Source organism: Lampetra fluviatilis, chromosome 33 (assembly GCF_964198595.1).
Source record: "Lampetra fluviatilis chromosome 33, kcLamFluv1.1, whole genome shotgun sequence".
NCBI classification, from domain to species: Eukaryota; Metazoa; Chordata; class Hyperoartia; order Petromyzontiformes; family Petromyzontidae; genus Lampetra; species Lampetra fluviatilis.
The window spans coordinates 8,232,681-8,256,884 of NC_136307.1; the positions used below are offsets into that span (position 1 = coordinate 8,232,681).

The following is a 24,204-nucleotide window of genomic DNA, read 5'->3' on the forward strand; positions in this document are numbered from 1 at the left end:
CTGTAGGCTAATGGAGCGGGATCCAACTTCTACACGCGAGGTGAGGAAAAAAAAGTCACGGAACAAGACGAATGAGTTCGTAAGGAATTGATTTCGTCCTTGGATCGTTAAATGTGTCGTTGCGTAACGGCCGTTTGACATTCAAAGGGGGGGCTCGCCAGCCCTGGTCGGATTGACCGGCACACAATCCACGTCGTTGAGCAGCTCGCCTCGTAACAAGCCACCGCAAAGTGGGGGGCTCCTGTGCAGACGAGAGGGACGAAGGGGCTGTTGAGGGGTACACCGGCAAAGACAAATGCGCGCAGAGGGACACGGAGAGAGATCGAGAGAGACACGCGCACACACACACACGGAAGCAGAGGCACAACAGAGTGACAGATGCAGAGAGACGTGGACAAATAGGGAAAGAGGCAGCGAGAGATTTACCCAGAGAGGCAAAGAGAAACTTGCACAAAGAGAGGAAAGACAGAGAGAGTGTTATACACAGACTCGGAGAAGCACGGATATGGGGCGTTATGGAGAGATGGATACTGAAAGACAAGCAGAGACACAGACAGGCTTTTAGAGGCAGCAGTCAGGGAGAGTCATACACAGTTACAAATACCGAGATAGATGCGTGGAAAGACACAAACAAAGACAAAGACCCCCCTCATAGCTTTAACCAACTATTGAGGCAATTGCTGTTAGCGAGCACCTCTGAAGGCCGGCATGGCACACGAGAGGGTGGGTTGTCACCACCACGCCCAGCCACCTTTGTCTCCCGAGTGGCGATGTTTACACACCGCACCAGGTACTCATTTGAGGCTGAGTCAACCTAGGGGAGGCCCCAGGACCGTTTCATATAATCGTCACTAATGTTGGCCAGGTGCGCACACACAGACACACACGTGGCACGTGCGTGAAGACGGCACTCGCTGCATGTGGCAGCCGCTCCCACGTGGTTCAGAGGAGGCTGGGTGGAGCTTCTTCCTCCACAGTCATCCAAATCTTTTGGCTGTATTCTTGAAATGCTTAATTTTTGCAACGACAAAAAATATAAATACAACCCAGCGACCCATGATTACTGTTCATCGTTAGGTAAAACCACAGCCTCACGTGGCCTTGTTATTCCCGCCTGGGCGACGCCAGTCATTAAGCACTCACCCTCTTAACCAATCACCGGCCTGTATCCCCGGTTACCCTTAACACCTGTTACGCCAATTAACGGCATCTCCCTCACGCCTCAGCAACAACAACATCGTCCTCAAATACCCTCCCCCCCACTGTACACTGCTCTCTTGCATAGCAACAGCGCAAGAGAACGCGTGGCGCGCCATATTCCAAGTCCTACACGTGCATCAAATAGCACGCGGACGAATTGACCTTTTCAAGTCGTACGTGTTGTATGTAATGGGTTGTCACGCTTGCAGCCAAGAGAGGGCGCTAGCCATTCACCGAATTGTATGAAAGTGTAGTGGATTCAACCGAGTCGCAGACGTACTTCTTGGAGGCAACCCATTGTGTACCAACACATTAACACAAAGGGGTAACTGCCTTTTACCAGATAGCAGCCTATGATGGTGGACCACCAGGCTAAACTACAAGAAACACACTTGGAGTTAGCTCCAACGGACCAGACCCCAGCTTGGGTCTAGGGCCACGTGTTGGTGACTCTTCTTGAAGGTAGATCTTCAGATGACGGTAACAACGCTGAACCCCGGTCCCTGTGGGGGCCTGGTTTATATGCTCCTGGGTCGTGGCTGGCCAATTCAGACGATAATGGATGAATACAGAACAAACCGAAAAAAACATTTGCGAGAAAATATGACTTATTAGCAGCTGTGGCTTACGGTTACTTTCATGTCTTTTTTTTACGTTTTCTTCATACAGTATTGCAATGCTGCAATGACTCATTGCAGCATTGCAAATAAGACGATGAACAAAATAAACCAATTTTCACGTTAAATTGCCACGGTTAAACGACCACATGACGTTCGTAAAAAAAAGGTTTTATAAAGCGTCCTTTCGATCCACAACCTTCGAGAGCTCGTTTTCAAGCGACTGTTGGGTTGGGTAATGGAGACTTGTGTAGGTACCAAGCCTAACCAACATCTTCCACCCCCCCCCCCCAGCGAGTGCGCACCCCACAATGTAAAACCCACAATGTAAAGCCCACAATGTAAGACCCACAATGTAAGACCCATAATGAATGGCGCTTTTTTATTACCAGTCAGACCGGTTGTTTGGCCACGCGAGCCGAGAATAAATTTCCTCGAGCGTCGTATGGCCATATGCGGCGCGCAGTCGTTGATCGCAAGCCCCTCGTAAAGAGAAAAAAAAAGTCCATTCTCAATGAAGACTTCAGTTTGAGTGAGCACCTCCATAAAATCTGACTCTCACTTGAAGAGAGCTTGCGAAACGTCGGACCCGTTTTTGATGCCGAACTCTCATCCCCTATCCGCACGCAACTCAACTCTGCAGGACCTCCCGCATCTGCCATTCCTTTTACCCCAGCTACCGCTGACACCTTCGTCTGCTCCTTCATCGCGTGCCCGCTCGACGATTGCGCAACTCTCTCCTCCTGCACGGCCTCCCAAAATTTCTCGCCTCCGGATTCCACGTGATCCAAAGAGAGTCCCGCTGCCAACTCTCCGCAACCGGCAATTCAGACCACATGAATGAACCCGATGCTCCAGTCCCTAAAAGTGGCTTCCAATCCCATCCCAAATCAATTTCAAGATCGAAACTGGACTCGCCTTTTCCTTGGTCTCCACCCTCATTTCACTCACCCTCTCCCCATCCACCTCGACTGTTACGCAGGAGAGCGTGGGTTCGATCCCTGACGTCTGTATATTTGGAGTTTGCATATCTCTCTCCCCGTGGTCACGTGGATTGTTCTCTGGCTCCTCTGGTTTTTCCCCTCCACATTTAGACGCATGTGTCTAGAGGATTTGGCTGCTATACATTTCCACATGATGATATGCGACTTCGTTCTATCAATTGTGGCCAGGTTGCTTCTGAAAAGGAAGCTATATCGCTTAGTGGGCCTTACCTGGTAAAATAAACAATTGTTTAGTTTAAATAGTTTAAAACTGCCACCATCTGCTCCAGCAATCAAGGCTATGTTGACCCCCCCCCCCCCGTTCAACCATCACTCAGTGGGAGGTTGCACCCAGTGCCTAGAACTCCCTTCCCCCAGTCATCCATGCTGTTGGCCCCCTGTCCCCCATTCAAGTTTCAAGTCCAGGTTCGAGGCCCTTCCTTTCGTCGCTCTGCTTATGATCGAACGGACTGCCTCTCTACAAAATAAATACAACTCTCTGTTTATGTCTAGAGCCTTGGGATGCAGGTCCCGTTTAGATGCTGCTGTATAAAGCCACATCATATTGTGACTGTGGAGGGGAGAGTTGGTTAAATAGTAAAAACCATTTAACTAAATGTACAACTAGCGGCCCCCACAAAACCATGACAGCTCGGGAGGGCCCCTCAATCAAAACTTAAATCCGTCCCTGGGCTTTGCCACGGCTTCATCTACCAGCAACGTTGGCCAATGTTGTCGGGACCCAGTTGGGGGGGGGGGGGGTTAGTCGGGTTTGGGGAGCTGCGCTTGCTGTGGCTGCACAGACCAGCCGGGGCGTGCCAAATTCTCCTCGCGAGCCCCTCCGTCTCGCTGCCAGAGAAATCCGCACGACCTCTGGTGTAGCATTTCCAAGGGCACAGCCGCCGATCGAGGTGCCAACTCTTGTTTTGCTTGTGCGCGACCAACGTCAGCGGCCCGGGCTGGGGGGGCGGCCATGGAAACAGCGGTGCGAAGTTCACTGGCGGGATGGTCCGGAAGGGGGGGGGTGAGCGCCACTCGTGTCGGTGCGAACGTCATCCCCTCGTCGAGGCTGCATTAATTTTGTAAAAGGGTGGGGGGGGGGGTACTTCATTGTGAGGCAGACTGCTAATCCGTCTGGTTTACGTACGGGGGCTTTGTTTTCGTCGGGCATGCAAAACGCATCGCGCGAGACGCAAAGCAAAAAAAGAATGCGCGGCCGCGAACGACGGCCTCGTCCGCTCGACTTGTCGCGCCGCCGCGGGCGATGGCGAGGGGCCAAGTTGGTGGCCGCTTGTTGTCATCGAGGTGGACGGCACGCGGGAGGTGTGCGCGAGGGACCCGCGGCTCTTGAGAAATAAATAAATCGAGAAAACGATGTTCCGACGTTTCGCTCACCCACCCCCGCTGCCCCGGGAGCTTCCGCGAAGGATTCAAACTGGAGAAACAAATCGGTGAACAACGTGGCGTCAATCAAACTGAAGTTCTGTAAGGAACAACAGTTTGGAACCTAACTGTGTCCGGTGCATGGAGCCGAAAACGTCCGACGTCGTGCTGAATGGCACGACCCGAAACGCGTCGGAGAGGGACATGGTCGTTGTTGTTTTGTTGCAACTCATTGCCCGGCTCGTGAAGTGAAGTGCTGTCTGCCTCAGTGCAGTAAAACAGCGACGCTGGGGGAGTGTTTACTTTGCCGTTAAGGCTAACGGAATCCTGCAGATTAATGGAATTGCATAGTTTAAGTACGCCGGTGCATAGATCCTTGTTTCTCCGCACTTTTAGTCGATCGAAGGCACTGATTCTCTCAGTAAGAGAGAATGCAAGTTAGGAACCTCGACGTGCGGCCCGTCTCAAGAGTAGGAGCCCAATTCGACTCTTGCTCGATTCCGTTGTCGGTTTCTGGTGTTTACATTTTTAAGCCAAATTTAACTGAAAGGATCGTTTTACATGAAAAAGTAATGATTCAACACAAGTTGACATTGGATGGTATAAATAGTGTGACATTAAGCTAATTTCCACTGGGGGATGTGGGGTGCAGTGGTTAGAGCACTGGGCGATGAACCCATTGACCCAAGTTCAATCCTGGCCATGGCAAAACATCAGTGACTTATTGGCCCAAACGTCGTAATCATCATCATTCATCATCGTCATCCTCCATCATCATCAGCCATGGTCAATCCACTGCTGGATGAAGGTCTACACCAAACCACCACCACCACTCACAATGTTGTGATGCGAACCGTCCATCTGGCACCTGCACACAAATAGATTTCATCGCTCCATCTCCCCGCTGGACGTTCTCCTGCACGTTCAATTCCTTGTCTGCCAGTCCATTATTATTATCATTATCGACCATCGGCAAGCATGTTGAATTATAGTCGAACAAATGACCGCCACAGTGTGGAGAGGGCACTCATTCAGCAGTGTGTTGACACAGGGCTCTGATTATTAGTTTTATGATTTAAAATGAGATGGGGGGGGGGGAAGTAATTTTTTGTGCGTGCGATTTATTTATTTATTTATCCCCATTCAAAAGGAGATGCATTTGAGTTGTGTGTGTGTGTGGAGAGCCTTTGGAACCACGTGTTATTTTCATTCGATCTGAAATTTGTTTTGCAGCTCCGGGAGCAAGGAGCAGACGCTTCGTGCTCACCGAGGGAACCCTCCTTCGAGCGGACCGAGTAAGTCTTGATGACAAGTGACTTGGCGCAGCTGCCTGCTTACTCATTGCATTGTTTATTATTGTTACTATTACACTTGTTTTACCCAGGAAAGCATCACTGAGTCTCAAGCCTCGTCTTTTTTTTTCCCAGAGGCTCCTGCAAAGCTTTCACAGTATAGGGGAGGGGGGGGGTCAACGTTGCTTCGTTTAAGCCCCGATTGGATTAACGTGCTGGTAAATTTTCTGCATTGGGATGTTTATTGGCCCAATATCAGTTCCATTGTTATGGTATATTTTAGCTCTGGGAGAAAACCGGAGAACCCATAGGATATCCATGCAGAACAGGGAGAGAACAGGCAACCCCCCCCCCCACACACATACGCAGAAAGCGGCCCGAGTTGGGAATTGAAGCCGGGCTCTTATTGTTGTGAGCCGCGAGCGTTGCCTCTGTGCCACCCTGCCACCCTGAATGCGTGTACAGCTGTCTGCAGAGGGGGTCATAGAAATGTCTTGGGGGTCGCGATTACAGGGTGGGCTTGGGGGGGGGCAGTCCTGAAATATTCAACGTATTTTCTCTGCAAAATATAAATTTTGAGGAGCTCTCCAATGCACTCTTGGTTACTCTGTATGTTGTCCGACGTGTCACAGGACCGTAGTACAGTAGAACAATGAATTGTGCTGCACTGCCCTCAGACTGCCTACGATGTAACCCCGCAGCAGCCTCCAATACCTGTTGGGCCAAATTTGAAATGTACTCCCACATTTGCGTAAAGGATAAAAAACCACTTTCCCTCCACCGTGAATCTACGGCAGACTCTCCCCCGTCTGTGAATCGTGCCACCTTCGTTGAACCTCGCGCTCTAAAACGAGCCCGCGCCCCCAACATGTGCTAATCGTGTTGGTCGCCCATCCAAGAACTATCCAGGCTCAACCCCAGTAAACGCGCAACGTTGAACCAACGTTCGGGGGGATGGGACCCTGGTTGGCTTCTGAGATCTAACGAGATTGGGCGCATTCCGGGCGAGTTTGGTCGTGGGGGGCGCCCCCTCTCGTCGTGAATCTAAATAATTCTCAACACCATTTATGGGCACCCTGTGCAAATAACATTTTTAAAAATGAATTTTTGATCTGCCCTCCACCGCCCTTTTGTTGTTTAATTTAATTATAACTGTACGAAACTTCACGGTACTCAACTTGTAATTGTGTGGGTTTACTCTCAAACACACCGGTGTGTTGAAGTAGTCACGAATTGCCACGTGTTGTTTACTTGACAACCCTCACTAATTGGCTGCGTCGGGTGTTGGTGGGTTAACGACACATTAATCATTTACACGATCTAACCCGGGGGAAGAAAAAAAAACTTCGCCGCTGGGTTTTGCATTAATGAAACGAATCATCCTAAACGCCCGCGCCTATCTGCCAGGCTCGATGACGATGACGACGATGGCATCGGCGGCTGCGACGTCAACCTGGCCCACCTGCTGGAGAGGGGCGAGGGCCCGTGGCTGGGCCCGCGCAGGCCCTCGCCATGCGCCGCCATCTGGTGGAGAGTTCGCTCGGCGCCGTGGCGCTGGAGGGCGTCTGGGTGGCGGTGCCGCTGGACGGACATTTGCCGCGCTCTACGGACCCTCCGGTCTCTGCCCCGGCTGCTCGTGGTGATGCTCGCGGCTGCTGGGTTCCTGCTGTGGGCAGGGTGCATCTCGATTGGCGGAGTGCCCCGCTTGCCGCCCTCCTAGGATCGCCACGTCCTGATGCCGCAATCAAAAATTTGGAAATTAAAAATACCCACCAGGACGCGTAATGAAAAAACGGAGCGGAAAGATGTCGCAAAAAACAGAATAGGACCTTGCTTTTCAATGCAAGTGATTAAAAAAACAACCTGGACATTTGTTTGGGACATCGTGGTGAAATATATGGAAGAAGGTAGAACTGCACGTGAATGCATTGTCTTGAGTGGTGTTATTATGCAGCTGACAACTGGACTCTTACTGTCCTTCCTGGAAGACTGCAGATTTACAAGGACCGCAGCTACATCCTCGTCAAGAGGATAATCTTGGGAAAACTAGGACACAGCTAGAAACCCCCCCCCCCATCCTGAAATGGTGATGTGCAGGGGACTCGATGAAAGATTTCTCAGAGCGCAGAGAGCCAAACTACTATACTCGTAGCCTCATTGGAAAACATTGAAGGCAGAAGGGGCAAAGAGGAAGTGGCGGTGGAATGACCCAGCTCGCGAGAGGTTGCGCCGACCGAGGAGAAGCGTTGGCAACATCGCTGTCCGTCACCTTCCGAGCAACGATGGGCGAACGGGCGGACATAGTGCAGCTGACCGACCTGCGTTTGTGAATCTTTTTATACGTATATATGATGTAATTAAAAATAACATTTGTTTTGTGTTTTAATTCACCGTGGCGGTTATTTAAGTGGGTACTAAAATAGCATTGCGCCCGTGCTAGCACAGGTGTGATGTGAAGCGTGCTGTGAATAGGCGCCGCGTGCCGTTGAGACCCCAATGCAACAATTCCATTGCGTTGCTCTCCCCTAGCAGGTTAAGGTGCAGCCCCCGCAAGTGCTTTCTCAAACCACCACCGCTGCCTCGGAGAGCCCCTCTCCCGTGTGGAGAACCTCCTTGCCATCGGCGGTGAGAGCGAGCAATTGCCGGGCTGCTAGAGAAAGACCCTCTCGGGAGGGTATTTGACCAAATCTTCCACAACTGGGCAGCCATTTTTTTTCTGTTTAACAAATAAACATTCATTTCACTTTTTGAAATGGGTGGAAGTCCCCACGCGTTACCCCCCCCCCCACTCGTGACCTACCGATCGATTCGCGATGACTTCTGGATTGAAAGTCCAGTGTGCCGACATACGGCAGCGTCCAGGTCATTGCTTTTGAGCGTACCACTTGGGTAGAAGAGAAAAAAATGTTGCGTGAATTTCGCTCGTCGACAGCACACTGCCCATTAGCATCAGACCACAGCCGAGTGCAACAACACAACCCTATCTAGGGTCGACTTGTACCTTAGGGGATTAAAGTCTGGACACAGGATTGCACTCGGCAATCAAAAGCCTTGCCATGCCCATTTTTTTTTACTGGCTTAACACAAATACAGTATACAGTGTGCGTGTGTGAAGTAAACATCAAGGGTGAGAGGTACATTTTAACCCATTTTTAAAAATAAATTTATAACGTTTATTTTACAAATGAGCCGAGGCAAAAACAGCTCCGTGAAAAAAAATGTGAGGCTGTTTCTGCATCGTTGATGAGTGCTCTTGCGTGCTGAACAACAATGTATGTCTTCTCCGACATGACAATTACGCTGTCTGCGGCATTGTCTTGATGGAGGATGTTCCCGGAAGACCACGTCACAGAACTACAGTACTTCTTAAGTTTCCATATGCCAGCAAAACTCCATTAGGTGTCTCCACATTCAACTATATCTTTTTTACTTGTGGGTCATCGCGTTTGTTTTTTCAGATCAATATTGTGCAGCAAGAAAATTGTTTGTTGAAACAATCTCTGGACCGGTCTAACGTGTCAGGGTTTAATCGGCATTTGCTGCTGGGTTACCAGATGTAATTGGCAAGAGCACTCCATCTAACCTATGGTGGTCTGTTCAATAAAAAAAAACGCGTGTGTGTGTGTGTGTCCTTATGAAATCCGCTCACAGAAGCCCCATCAATTGGGCCTCTATCCACAAGAGGCACACGTTTTATACTACCCTGTAATTTAGTGATTGTTATAATGTCCAAAAGAAATCGTTTTAAGTATCAATGGTGGAATTTAGCCAAGTTCATTTTTTTTAAAATGTATGCAATGCAGCACGGGGTATTTTTTTCCCATACGCTTGTGACCTAATCATTTGGTTATATTTTATTGTCGTTTGTGACCGGGCTGCGGCCATCGCCGTATAAATGCACTTGAGAAGGCATTTTTAATGAGTGGCTGAATCCCAAAGATGCCAGCCAGAATCTTGGCGATGCTGGCTCGCTCCTCTGACACTTGGTCACAGTGTTAACAACAGCAAAAACAACAAGTCTACGAATGTTTTTCAACCCCAAAAAGCCCCTGACACCTGTGCCCACACGAGTCAGCTAAATTCAGTGCATCCTGACCCCGTTGGCTTGAGCGCTTCCGTCTTTGTTTTATAAATGAGTTTTACGTTACGCCGTTATTATGTAATCTTAGTGTTTTTTGTGTGTAATGTATGGCGAGTTTTGAAATTGATGTTGAACAAATTGACAACCTGATTTTCTTTCACGGATATTGTGTCGTACATGGCAGAGGAATTGAAAAATGTCCGAAGGCCACACGTCCAACTGCGATTGCGACTACTACTTGACATTTGACGGGTTTTTTGTAAAGTAAACGTGATGTGGGAAAAGTTCAAATAAATTCGTTATTTTTGTCAATGCATTTTAATCCCTGTGTTCGCGTGCCATTTCATTGTCGTACAAAAAGCCGGTCGTCGAGGCAAAGGTGCAGCCTTGCAATTTCTTGCTCACTAATTGCTGGCGGACTGGCCCTCCACAAGAGGGCGTCGAATACAGATAATATTTTGGACCGACTTTTTCCCCCACGCTGGCGAGACTTATTGGAAGAGGTGAGCTTACCCACACTTTACACCACCACCACACACACACACAACCTGCTGACCAACTTGTCTGGTTAGAACGCAACAGTAGTCGGCGTCTAATATAAATATATAAAATGAAATCTATCCGTGGCGGTTGACCCCATCAAGATTCCGAGCCGTGGCCCGATTGTTATAAGAAAGAGAAAAAAAATCCTGTTCTTTATTGGGCCCAGAAAAAAACCCCGAGTTTATACTTGATTCGAAATAACATACAAAACAAAGCCTTCATTGATGTGTATCGCAAGACACAATAGCGCGCTGTGTTCGGTGTTAATAGTAAACAACTCTGTGTCTCTACCCCCCCTCCCTGCGCCGCACCGTGGCATGCGAGCAAGAAAGTGGTGGCAAGGCCTCGGCTTGTCAACTTGTTGTCGAGTTCCACTCGGAAGCCAAGAACACATTTCTGCTTGCAAGCTTCTGTTTATATCCAGTTGACATTTGCATTGGGGGGTTTTATACAAACAATAACTTCACCCCCGCCCCCGCATCGGGTCGCATGCACAACATTGCAATGCAAATGCTTGATTTATATTAGGGTTGTTAAAATAGGTTTTTTTTTGCACTCAGGCGGTTATCGCATGAAAGAAAGTGGCTGTCTTTCCGACAGACCTGTTCTTCACCTGAGGACGGCTGCTTGCGTTGTGGCCGAAACGTCGTGAGAATTATTTTATGTTTTATTTTTATTGTGTTATTTTCCTTCTACGTGACTTTACCGAAAGAACCAAGAAGATGAATCCCTGCAGTCACGAAAGCTTTTAATCGAAATTTAGCCAGGGTACTTGCTTATTTTTTTCCGGCACGTATGTAAATGTCTCGAACAATAAACATTCCACGTTTCACTTTTTAAAGCAACGGATAAAAACCGAAGGGAATTGCCACGGTGCTGTAATGGATAGCAGCACACTGGACTTGCAATCCCAGAGGTTTCTCTGGTTCGATTGAATCTCACGCCACGGCAGCCGAAATAATGGTGCGAAATTTTGAAATCCCACGCATCTCGCCAGCCAGCAGTATAAATTGGGCGCAATAGAACAGTTAAAGTAAAGTGACCGGTAAAGTGTAGTGGGGCAAAGTGTGGGTACGCCGACCGCTTCTTCGAACACACCTGGCCAGTGTGTCAGGGCAGAAGAGTCGAATCACGAAGTCGATGCCCTTTCTGCGAGCAGTGGCATGAGCAAAGAAAGCATCGCAAAGGGAGGCTGCGCACCTCTTTGCCTTATAAGCGAGAGTCTTACGTTGGTGCCAATGGAGCGCTCTCAGTTCTTAAATCCTTCACCGCAAACGGTGAGTGGTTTCTGACATTGCGGAATTGGTAACCGATTATTAATATAATTACCGGTTTAAAAACATGTATCGTTGAAAAATCGGAGTAATTTCTCTTGGGGTACCACGGTTTTGATTGCATTACGACCTCCAAGCTGTCAGGCTTTGACACCGAGTGGGCAGACCAATAATCCAACAACAAAAGTCCCTTTATTTTTCGAACTCTCTTAAGCGCAGTATACGGTTTCAAAAATAGCACTCGTGGTTTATTTTCGGGTGAAGTTAAACGTTATTGTAAGAAAAACGTTTACCTGTAAATCCCGTTAGCTCTTCTTTTGCAAATCGATTCACAATGCAGCGCACTAATTCTTAACAAATAATTACAGGTGCGTGATTCTCGGAGGTTTTATATTTTCTTTTGTTAGAATAACCTACCCGAAGGGACTTAATGCGCCAGTCAAACCAACTGTTCAGCGGGAGAGACAAGTCGGCATGCTGTGTCGCATTAGAGGGAAATTGGCTGTTCGCAGGTCCGCTTTGCGAGAAACATCACACGGCCTCACGAGTAAACAAGAGGTAACTCTCAAATCGTTCACACTGCTTCCACTTTTTCCTCCCATCAAACTGCACCCGATATTACAGTCCCCTGCCATGACAGATTCCACAAAAAATATATATGTATGATTTAAAATGCTCTTTTAGTTTTGTTTACATTGCGGGGTTTCTGAAAACTGATGTGAAATATTGAGTCGTCGGAGCCACCAGGCTTGTGCCGTCTCAAAAAGGCTCGTCTTTGTTGGCATTTCGTAAATATGTCAAACACGGAACACTGTGCACCAAAGTCTTATTATGTATTTATTTATTCAAGCGGTGTGTAATATGCAAATGTTTCCTTTTGATTAAAATTCAAGGTTTATTGTATGAAAGCCGGCCCTCTCTTTGGCTGCCCTGGGTGCCCTTTTCTCCACCTGGCTGCCTTGCAACCCCAAACCACCGCCGATGCACAGCGGCCAATTTCTAGAACCAAAATCGGGTCGGCACAACCACGTGCACTAACCCACATTTGCGTGCAGGCGATGAACAAAAATATAAATATTTGCTCTGGAGAAAAAAAAGCCAAGCAAACTCGGCCCACACACGTAGAACACACAACTTTAATTCACAAATCATTATGAACACAGTACATGATTCTTGCAAGATTTTGTCGAACAATAATAAATATGCACCGACAGCCAAGCTTAGGGGAGGGGTACAGTTAAGAGCATTGTGCACAGGTCTTTAACGCAATAAAACGTACAAGCAAATATATAAGAACACCACAAACTCTCAGCTCAACCAAAAACAAGCAAATTTAAATTCTGACAGACGCGGATTTGCCTTGAATTTTAAGCCGATTTGATTAAACGTAAAACAAAACTTTTGTATCTTTCTCTCTCGGCGTCAATTTAATTCCCTGTGTGTTTTTTGCGTTGTTGCAAACTATCGAAACATGTTGATGCCAAAACTACTAAATATCTCGTATCTAATGGTAATTATACTTACACATATGCGCGCATTGTATACGCGTAAGTTCTGCCAAAGAGTCGTGGGCGCTTGCCAATCAATTTAAAGTCTGCAAGTTTCTGCCTCTGCAGCTTCCCTCTAAACCAGTTTCACCATTAATATACCAACATTATACATTGAATACACTGGCACATATAACGTAAATACAAGTGCAAGCACGCCTCAATTATATCTGCGCTTCGTGCCAACTGTTTATGCAAGGACCCTTTAAGCCCGATTTTATATACAGTACATTATATATAAAGCTTCGGTGAATGTTATTGAAATGTACCGAGTAACCAACTTTCGAAGTAAGCAAATTGTGAACATTGGCAAATGGTGAGAATGTAGGTGACTCAATATTTGAGGTATGATCATATTCTTAATGCTATAATTACTCAAAAAAGTATTAAATTGCATTGCCGTTCACTCCGGGCCTTACACTCACATACCATAATGCACTGAAAACGGCCATAATGATGCACGTGGGGTTTTTTTCAATTCAAATGTTACGAAAATTAAAACATGACATACTTGATTCATTTGCAAGCAAAAAGTACAGATTTCTCATAATCGTTCTCGAAACAAAGTTAATTGTCTTTGGGCTTTCCCGTACGTGTAAACGGCATGGACAAATTAGAAAAAAAACGTTTAAATGCAGAACAGCAGCAAGGGGAGATGATGCAAAACGTGAACTCCGCCACGTGTTAATCTGACACCAACGTATAAAGTGCAACAGCCGTCACCATGAGGTCTGGCACCTACCTCCCACGCCCACCCCGTACATTTACCTTTATCTATAAAAGTAACACCTGCAAGAACAGGAGTAAGATAATAAGCGCGAGGAGTCGGCGCACTCTTCGACGAGATTGAAACCGCCACACCTTGATATAGTTCCACACTGGGCAGGTGTTGAGCAATTTTAGAGTCTGCTTGCTTGGCCGGATTGGCAAGCGCGTTTTGATTTGTGCACGGGTTATTAATGAAAGTGAGACGGAGGAAACGAGTTGTTATTGAACAGTATAAAAAAATGTGACTTTTTTCGTGCCCGTTGGATGGGGTTTTTTGGGGGGTTTAATTTTAACTTTTTCATCCGTAGCTAGTGAACACACAAAACTCTTGCCAATAAAATCTGGTGATCCAGAGCAGGGTTTGTTCAACAAGCAGTGACTCTGCTGATGAGACCTAGAAGGTTGAAACCGGTTCAGAGTTTGCCGACAACACCAAAGACCGCTTGATAACATTGGCTCTGGAAAGCCAAGACTAACGGCGTATTTTTTAGTTTATATGAGGAGACAGAAGATGAGACGTCTAGCTAACAACAGCTACAGTTATTTTCATTACATCCTTCTCTTGAGTGAAGGGAAATTGAGACAATGCAGTTTAGCCCCGTTAATGAATTTAAGAGTCCGGAACAAACTGCATGTGAAGACATTTATGGTAGCCTAAGTTATTGTATTAAATATTTCTGACGATTACCCTCAAACTCACAACCCTGCGAGACAGGCTATTTCACCGCGTGACCACCCACGGCACAGACGCCGTGCCGGAGTAAAACTGACCAACATCTGAAATCGCTGTGAATGCGCCGAGACTTCGTTCGGTTTCAAACTTTTCGGATCTATATCCAATGTGATCTCGATTTCTTGAGGACAGTAGTGTCAAGCCACGAGCTAATGCATTTACACAATTTGCCAATTTAAAGTCACTCTTGCGCCCATAACTTTTTGATGCCACCATGTTTACAATACCGCATACACTGCATTAATTACGGCTGAAACTACTCTCTGGTTCTTTCGGTAAAGTCACGTAGATAGAAAAAATAATAAAAGAACACGACATTTCGTTTATTATTGTTTCTACCTACGTGACTTTACCGAAAGAACCAGAGAGTATGGATTCCTGCAGCCACGAAAGCTTCAAATCAAGATATATCTGTGATGCATTTTTGGGTTCTACCCGTGGGAACGATGCGTCTGATGTCTGATGTTTTGCTCCACGTGCCGGAAGCCCCCAAAGAAGCCCCGAGCATGCCCAGCGATATGCCAGACATCGTGCCAAACGGTCCAACTCGAAAACACAACGGAGAGCTGCATAGGACAATCGCAAAAAAAAAACCTACGCAGTGCCTTTGAACGGTTCTCAAATCCAGGAGCTGGATCTCTCAAATACGTCGTGGAGTTATTAGTTATGTGTTTGTTATGAGTCTGGCCAACAGGTGCATAGTATAGATTAGCACGGTTAGCAACGTACGATGCGAAAGAAGTTCAACATACATACATAGGAGCGAATGCCATTTAATTTAAATAGTTCATACATATATTCCCTTAAAGAGAAGAAATATACCATTTTAGACGACACACCTTGCGCATCAATATCTTTACAAACAGCGGTCAGCTATAATGGCGTCTTCTTATGAAGTTTGCTTTGCGTCACTGAAGCGGCAATAATTTCTAGCATAATAATCTGTATGTTTTTTCATATGTACCGTATTTGGCAAAATATACCAACATGCGTATGCATTTTACTTGACCAACATAATGTTTGAGCCAATGTTCAACCCCATGGCTTGGCATTCAAAGGACAGCCACCATCATCACCATCCACCATCATCACCATCATCCATACCGTTGAGTGCATCCACCTCACGTCCGGTCGACACAATTCTTCCAATTCTTTCTCTGCTGCTCACCTCGGCACAGCTTCACTTTTCAATCTCGTCCCGTCGTCTGTTCCTCCCACCCCTTCTCGTGTAAGTTCCTATAATCTTTACCCATTCAAGAAACACATATTTACTCGTGTAGATTACACCTTGACAGTTCTGTTTGTTGCTCGCCCGCTTGATGTGTTGTGCCTTTGTTTGCAAAACATGAAAACCAAAGTCTTACACTTTGAACAAAAAAAAAGTTGCCAATCCCTCTCTGCACCTGCATTTGGTTGGGTCACCTGGTCGAATGAAGTCACGGACCTCTGCGAATATATTTTTTATTCTGAAACTATACGTCGTCATCAAAACCAACAGCTGTATTCATAGTGGGGGGAAACATAGATTTAATTTGCATTTAGTGGGGGGGTTGTAAATGATTATTAGAGGCCTACCTCTTTATGGAGCTGGACTGTTGGAAAAGCATCTTGGATGATTTTGTTATGAATGTTTTTACAATTTTTATTCATTGCAGCATCTGCCCCAATTGCTTTCCTGAATGTCTCATATTAACGCATTGTGACGAAGCTGAACAACAACAAAAACTTGCTCGAAGAATGACTAACATTAAATTTTGTACACACACAAAAGCAATACCTTTGCTTTAAAATAACTACACAAATCTCTCTGGACACAAAGACTATTCATATAATGCCAGGCTTGTAAACATATAACCCATTTTGGGACAATTTGAAAAAAATCAAAGTCTGACAATTTAAAACCTGGCCGACAGACTTTACACGTCTGCCGCCGTTGTTGGGTTCAACTCATCGCAGCATTGTTTGCACGGGGTCACCGCTTGCTACGTCGCCATAAAAATCACGCAACCGATATTTTTCCAGACTCGGTTATATTTCGCTCTGCAGTAAAGCTCTGTAAACTGAGGGGCATCGTGCGATAAACCTCACCTAAGGCGAGCTCCAACAGACAGCACTATCTCTAAGCTTAGCAAAAAAAAACGGACGGCCCAGCAAACGTAATTCACGACCAATGGACAGCACGCGCCACCAAAGCCACGTCGCGCCTAACGTTTTTTTTAGATGACAGTTAAATTGCAACTGGTGGATATTCCTGGCTCCTAGAAGGCCATGTGATGGGATTACAGTTTCCACTGCGAAAATACTGAGAGGGCAGTGGGAAAAATTGATGCAGCTCTCTTGGCCAAAACGTACAACTGCGAAGTGTTCAGAGAGAGGCAAACACGGACGTATTTGCCTTCACTTCTCTGGATCAAATAACAAGCTGCACGCACGCAGTCGTAGTAATACGAAACACAATGGGTAATGCCAGAATGTATTCTACGATGTGCCAGTTGCATTATGCTGATTGGGAAAAAACCCTGCGGTTAATTACCAGAAAAGAAGATGCCACTGAATTTTCTTAAGCTCAAATATTATTTGAATAAGTATTATTACAATGCATATGTACAAACAGGCAGCCTAACTTGTACAATTACTTGATGCAAATTGTAACCTTTAAACAGCAAAGACATCAGAAAGTAATGTGTATTTTTAGACGTTATTAAGGCACCAAAATCGTCAAGTAAATGTTAAATATTGAAATTGGCTTCATTGAAGCTTTTGAAAACGTTATACGAGCTACTGCACGAGTAAATAACATTTTATGCTGTATCCAAACTAATCTGAATGTTAATTAAATCAGATGCACTTATCCACGCGGTCTGTAAACACGGAGATAGGTTTGGCGCTGTGGATTACAAACATTGTTTGCCATGACTGTATTTTATTTTATAACCTGCTTAATGTTTTTTTGTAAGACATTATATTTAGCATATGAGAATGTTTAAAACACTTTTATGACTGAAGTTGCAAATTAAGCCACATCAAAATACTATTAACGCTGTGAGAGATGAGGTGTGTTGAAAGTTGGCAATTATTAACAAACGTGACGGCTCTACATCTTACCCTGGCCACAGATCACACTGGCTTTTTGTAAAGCGGGCTAAAATGGATTACATTAACGTAGCGTTTTGACAAATCGCAGGTGAAATAATCTGCTTTTAAACATTTCGCCAAAAGTAATGCATACCCAAAGCCCAATTAAAATGTTGCTTTAGGAGTACGAAAATAGGCGCTGTTTGGAGTCTACATACAAATGGAATAACATAATACATGATACATTTCAAAAACAAAAAGGTATGTGGCAACATGTTTTAATTTCAAAAGGGGCCTCCCTGCACGTAGAAAGAAAAAAACGATTGAAAACAGTGGCAGAAGCAAGCTATTACGGTGGCATTTAGTTTACTTTTATTTTACTTATGAACTTCATACACTCTGTACCATCAAGCTCAGCAACAGTTAAACACAGTATATGAGGACATCTGGAGAACAGCAGGCGAAGTGGGCTTTTGCACACACGCACGCATGCACCAAACATCTTCCATTACCTGCAAGCATTTATGATGATGTATATCTTGACTTAAAGCTTTCGTGACTGCAGGAATTCATCTTCTTTGGGTCTTTCGGTAAAGTCACGTAGATAGGTTCAAATAAAATAACAAAAAACTACGACGTTTTGATCGCAACACAAGCGTTCGTCATCAGGAAGAGGGGGTTAACTTCTAAAGGCAAACTGTTTACGAAGGTTTGAAATGGGCATAGCCCAAATGTCAGCAGACATTAACATAGCCACCTCAGGGCGCTGGCCATGGAGGCCACTCAACGATCGGTTGTCTGATTTTACATTAACAGGTTACATTTCTCACACTAACACAGCCACCTCGCTCGCCGAGCTCGAGGTTGCTGCTCTGCGATCTACCATTCACATGCTAATCTCTCACATTAACATAGCCACCGCAGGGCACTGGCCGTGGAGGCCGCTCAACGTTACAGTATTACATTGACATGCAAATTCTTACTTGGCAGCCCTTTGATTGGTGGAAAACCCACCATCGTCGCAGTCGCTGCCCACCACTCACATTAACATTGGCTGCTGACATTTGGGCTATGCCCATTTCAAACCTTTATAAACAGTTTGCCTTTAGAAGCTAACCCCATCTTCCTGATGACGAACGCTTGTGTTGCGATCGAAACGTCGTAGTTTTATGTTAATTGCTTTGAACCTATTTACGTGACTTTACCGAAAGACCCAAAGAAGATGATATATATGTTAACAAAAAAAAATATTTCGATTCTCAGCAAAGCGGAGAGCCTTCTCTTACTGGTAAGGTTCAATTGACACAATATCAGGGAGAGAACGCACATGATTCGATGTGAACGGTTGAGTTGCAGGTCAGTAGACGAAGCCACTCCCTCCATCTGATTGCCCAAAATTTCGTGGAAATTAAAACGGGATTATTTTACTCTTGCATTAAATTCTGGTTTTCATAAAAAAAAAGTTAATCGTCAAATGTGAATAACTATACATTTCAGTGTATTTTAATAATTGTTGCATCTCGTCAAATTTCAACGTCTTTACAAAACTAGTGCTGTAATATTAAACTCTATATTTTAAGTAGGTTCGCTGTTGTTCAAAATAAAAAAAACGAGACTAACTTAACGGTCTCTTTTTTGGCCTGATTCGCAGTGCAAACCATAAGAAAGAAAAATACACAAAATTAATGCAATAACATAAAAATCACACCACTGCAGCAAGTATAAAATAGTGCAAGTTAAAAAATAAAGCTGCTTAGAAGCCACAGCGACACAGACAAGAACACTACCATCATATGGCACATGGCTCACAAAACATTTAATTGGCTAAAAAAATACATTATATTCGTAATGTACCCATAGTATTCTGCTTACAAAATGACTACTAAAAGTCACAAGGCAGCATTTCTTTACAGCATACGAGCCCTCTTTGTACAATCGACCGCATGCCTTCTCCCTGACCCATTGTTTCCTCCACAAAAATGCCTTCTTCTCCCCCATCTAAACTCCCTTGCTCTGTGTACCAACACCTATCACTCTCTCCCACCAGGAGCCCTGTTGACGAGGCTCAAGTGTGGTCATTCGCTTAAAAAATACAGCCAACGGTGTACCGAAAGTGTTAAGCAGGTACACAAAGTTGCGAGTTGTTATAAGTAAAAAAGAACCCCCATTTAATGCGTCCTTGACGGTTGTTTTACTGGCTTTTGCTTCCTCCTTGGTCCGTCATTGCTTTGTTTGCTTACAAATATGAGGCCACCCATAATGTAATCCAGAAAAGACGGCCTACTACTGGCACAGTCGGCATTCACAAATACCCTTTCTTACACGTGCCAAAGACGGCTTTTTTTTTTAAACCAAGCACATGCGACAGGTGACTGAACGTTTTGCTACAGAACTACTTAGCCGGCGATGCGTGAACACGTACGAATCTGCACTATACGACATTTTTGATCTGCCACCAGGCTCCACTAAGGTGCACAAAAAGTTGTCTTGCTGTAGAATCATCATTATTTCCTAAATTGTGTGTGAACATTGCATATACATTATTATGCACGCGGTATTCGGTTAGCTACGTTTCAAAACCATCGTGTGAAACGCATAACATTCCACTTCGGCTCACTCTGCAGGCTTTTACAGAGGCGATCCTCTGCATATTATAGTGCAGCTCCCAAACACAGTGCAACTTTTTTTAAACCGTAAGTGCCAGTCGGTTCAAACTGGCCCTCTTAATGCTCCGATTCATGCAACGCCACCTGAACACCGGTACGTACAATTGCGCCAATAATTGTAATTCTTTTCATATATAACGAGCAAGATTTCCCCCTAAAAAAAACGAAATAACTAAAAGTATGCACGAGCAAAGTTCACGACAATTATGGCAGCAGGTGTATGGACCGGCGTTCGTCACTGCACAGCAGTCGAGAAGGCCCGAGCAAGAAATTCCTTTGTTAAATCAGCCAGGCCTAGAGCGACGCCACAAATGCCTTGGCTAATCAGATGAACACCATTCGGAGTGTCACAGGCTGATTAAACAGTCATTTTAGAAATAAGGCCCACTTTTACCATCAAGTCAAGCCAACCACTGCTCCATTTTCTTTTTAATACACGTACAATTTTTTTGATTGTAACCGACAGTTTAAGAACAACAATAATGACTACGGCTACGACAAGAACAAATATCCATTTGCGTTCATGTTGTAAAAGTACGCTACCCTTACACAGTGAAGTGAATTGGAACCATAAGGTCACACCAATACATTACCGATATGTGCCTTCACTGCCATGGAATGTTGCAATAATTGCCGTGGGGGAAGGGGGGGCACGAGTAACGTACGTCATAATGCACCTTAGCAGCAACCATCTTCAATTTGCAATATCCATTGCTTTGGCAAATTGTGCTACGAACAGCATTTTAAAATAAAAAGCGACATGTCCAAGCAGACGGTACTTTGATTAAGCTTTACAGCAGCAAAAAACGTTAACGTTGGGCAACAAAGCTAGCAGCAATTTCTAACTCGGAGAAACGCCTTTGTCCAAAAAACTGCACACTCCTCGTGCGTTGCTGTCACATTGCTCGTCCGTCTGTACACACCAACCCTTGCGCCACCGTAGTACAACGGCACCGCGCACAGGACTCGTGCGGCGATTGTGCAGCGATTGTGCGGCGATTGTGCTTCATTGTTTTATTTCTTCTTTCTTCCCGAGTGCCGTCTCCACTTTCCCGATTGGAACAAAAAGACCATCCATGCTCCTGCACTTTTCAACTCGCACGCACTCACTCACTCTCTCCATAATTAGTTGGCATCGAGACCAAACACAGAGCCGCGTTTACAACATCGGAGGTGTCAATTTATCGAAGCACTTTGTGCTCAGCGTCAGAAACAGACCGTGGAAAATTTCAGGGAAAAAAAAACAACAAGTTGGCAAGCACACCCAAAAGCGGTTGCAGTTTCTCCCTGCATGCATTGACTTGCATTGCTAGTGCCGCTATTGCAATATATCCAGCGTGTAAGCAGCAGACGAAGAGTGCACTGAATGAGAATGTTCAGAAACATCCACATTGTGAGGCTTAAGCAGTGACATACTGCCCAATTTAGTGATTTTTTTTTATTTTTAATTAGCCTTATTACAAAATTGTTTTTTTTTTAGAAAGAACAACCTCTGATGGTTACTGTCAATATAGATATTTTAAATATACTAGCTCCTAATCTTGAGACAGCAATACAAATATACATTTGTGTGCCTGTGTATATGTACACACACACAATAAAAAAACACAACCTCAAAAAATCCCAATGTAGCAATAAATGAGATGTATAGTAATCTGGATTTGAACAATGCCAGGATATGCAAGTGCAGAGCTTGTTATATAAATGGTCCAAATCTTTCCAGGTTTTTCATGTACCCAATATGGGTGCACATAATGGATGCGAGTACATTTGAAAACTTTTTTTAATATATATAAGTGGAATTGGCTGAAACTTAGTCAATCATGGTATCCCTGGTATACCTTCGATGACGATGCTAACTTCGTGTGGCCAACGGAGAACAAAAATTAAGTTATTCAGGCCGAAATTATTTAGCCAATTGGATGACGACTTAGCAAATACATGCTGGCACTTTTTTTTAAGGAACTAGTTGCACAATTAAATGTTTTGTTAAGTTCCGTGGCCACCTATTCATATACATGACAATTCGATTGACAGTACAGATATCGGGATTTTTTTTTAAAGCATCTGGGAATCTGAGGTCCAGATCGTCAAGGCTCTGACACACGTGCGTGCGTGGGTTTCCAAGTCCAAACCACTCCATACAGAATGCCACGTTATCTGGTTGAGCACCCCTGAGCTACACAATTAGTCGAAAGAAACCAGAGTGCAATTAATCAACAAGGTGTGCCGCTACGCGGTGGGGCAGGGTACTCTCAAAATATATAAATGTTATGCACCATCACGTATGTTTACAACAATCGATGTGGAACAAAGAATACACACCAATTAAACAGACCTCACAAATGCCCCAGTTTTCAAATGCAATTAAAATGTTTTCAATCCGTGATGAAAACAATTTATAATTTTAAATAACCACGACGAGTCTTCACGAGCCTTTCAGACCACTCGCAAACATTTACCGCATGTCTGATTTTTCCACCAGCTGGGCGTACCTTGATTTGACCTGCCTCTTCCGTCTGAAGCTCATAAGTTAGGAAAATCGAATCCTGTAATATCTCGGCGGTTATTCGGAACGAACAAATAAACAAAAAAAAACCCAGTGACAGTTGATATTTGGATACAAAATGGCCTGGGCGTAGTGTTTTCACGCGGCGTGTACATCACACATGCGGATCGACGCCTCACTCAGTCAACCCAGAGCGTCAAAGGGTTGCTCGCTGCCCATCGTCATCCTGATCTTTGCCGATGGTGGCTCGTCATTCGACTGCAAAGCGGGGGACTTGATTGAGTTGCGCGAGTTCTCCATGGCCTTGCACTGGCTGCCACCTCCACCACCGCCGCTGCCAGTGTCCTGGGTGCCAGCTGCCTGAGATGTCTTGGAACACGCGCTGTGCTCGCTCAGCACATTCGCATCCAGCATCTCGAGAAGCAGGTCGTACAGCGGCACCACGTTCTTGCGCTTGATGTTGTACAAATGTTGGATTCCTTTATTGCTGCACGCCACGGAGAACAGAGACGGGCAAAGCAGGGAATTATTGAACGACGTCACGGTAAATGGTCCGCTCTAAACATTCTCTTCGCTACGAAGAAGGGCCCCCCCCATTGCCGGAAGTTGTTGCCTTAGCACCACAATCGGGGATGATAAGAGGTTCCTGAATAAAATTCTATCACTATTGTCACACACGTACATACATCTACTGGATTATAAGACGCAGCCTTAAGTTTTTCTTTAAAACGTAGGACGAGGTATTTTATAATCTGGAAAGTTTGGTATATGTGTGTCCTTTTAGCTCAGTGTGATTGACAAATGTGTTGAATTTTTTAAAATTCTAAATATTGAGCAACTATTTATTTTTACAAATTGTTCACAGTTACAAGCACCAAGTTATATTTGGCCTGATGATTTTAGAGTTGTGGCGCAGTGGTTTGCACTGTGCTACGAGTAATATGTGAAACGGTCACTCAACTTGTACTGGCCAGCGTGGTGACGTATGACCAAACAACCAAAGGCTGACACATTACGTGAGGGGGCTTCATCCAGCAGTGGATTGACAAAGGGCTGTCCATTATAGATTTTCTTATGCACCTTGTGCAGTTACGTTTAAGCCAAAAACACAACATGTAAATGTTATGACAGCGAACACTTTACTGTTCAATCACCATTGCAAGCAGGACGAAAGTGAACTTCAGTTCAAACTAGATTCGAAGCTTTCGTGAGTTTGGTTCTTTCAGTGAAGTCACGTAGAAAGAAAGAAGCTTGATTTAAATTTTTTTTTATCGCAAATCAAATCGCAATATCTGTCAGAAAAATCGCAATTAGACATTTTCCCCAAATCGTTCAGCCCTAGCTTACACTGACAATGGCAGGGGATAAGAGGATTGGGTGATAGAGTGACACTTTAAGATAACATATGCAGGTGTTACTTGGCATCTTAGCACAGTTAGGGACTTCAAAATGACAGCTTTAAATAATCCATAACTGCATTAACAGCACAGTAAATAACCAACATCATCATCACAACAACTAATACCATTACCA

At 45.0% G+C, this 24,204-nt stretch overlaps 2 protein-coding genes across 6 annotated transcripts in view; one reads left to right on the plus strand and one right to left on the minus strand.

Moving 5' to 3' along the window:
- The window catches only part of LOC144944024 (uncharacterized), a 62,398-nt gene extending 52,568 nt beyond the window's left edge, over positions 1–9,830 (plus strand). For both annotated transcript variants that reach the window (XM_078872029.1, XM_078872030.1), the window contains 2 exons: positions 5,417–5,478; positions 6,883–9,830. In XM_078872029.1, coding sequence (XP_078728155.1) covers positions 5,417–5,478; positions 6,883–7,195 — 375 coding nt within the window. In that variant the 3' untranslated portion in view covers positions 7,196–9,830. The remainder of the gene's footprint in view (positions 1–5,416; positions 5,479–6,882) is intronic.
- A 2,661-nt stretch (positions 9,831–12,491) lies between these two features.
- The window catches only part of LOC144944025 (estrogen receptor beta-like), a 154,267-nt gene continuing 142,554 nt past the window's right edge, over positions 12,492–24,204 (minus strand). For all 4 annotated transcript variants that reach the window (XM_078872033.1, XM_078872034.1, XM_078872035.1 and 1 more), the window contains one exon: positions 12,492–23,158. In XM_078872033.1, coding sequence (XP_078728159.1) covers positions 22,855–23,158 — 304 coding nt within the window. In that variant the 3' untranslated portion in view covers positions 12,492–22,854. The remainder of the gene's footprint in view (positions 23,159–24,204) is intronic.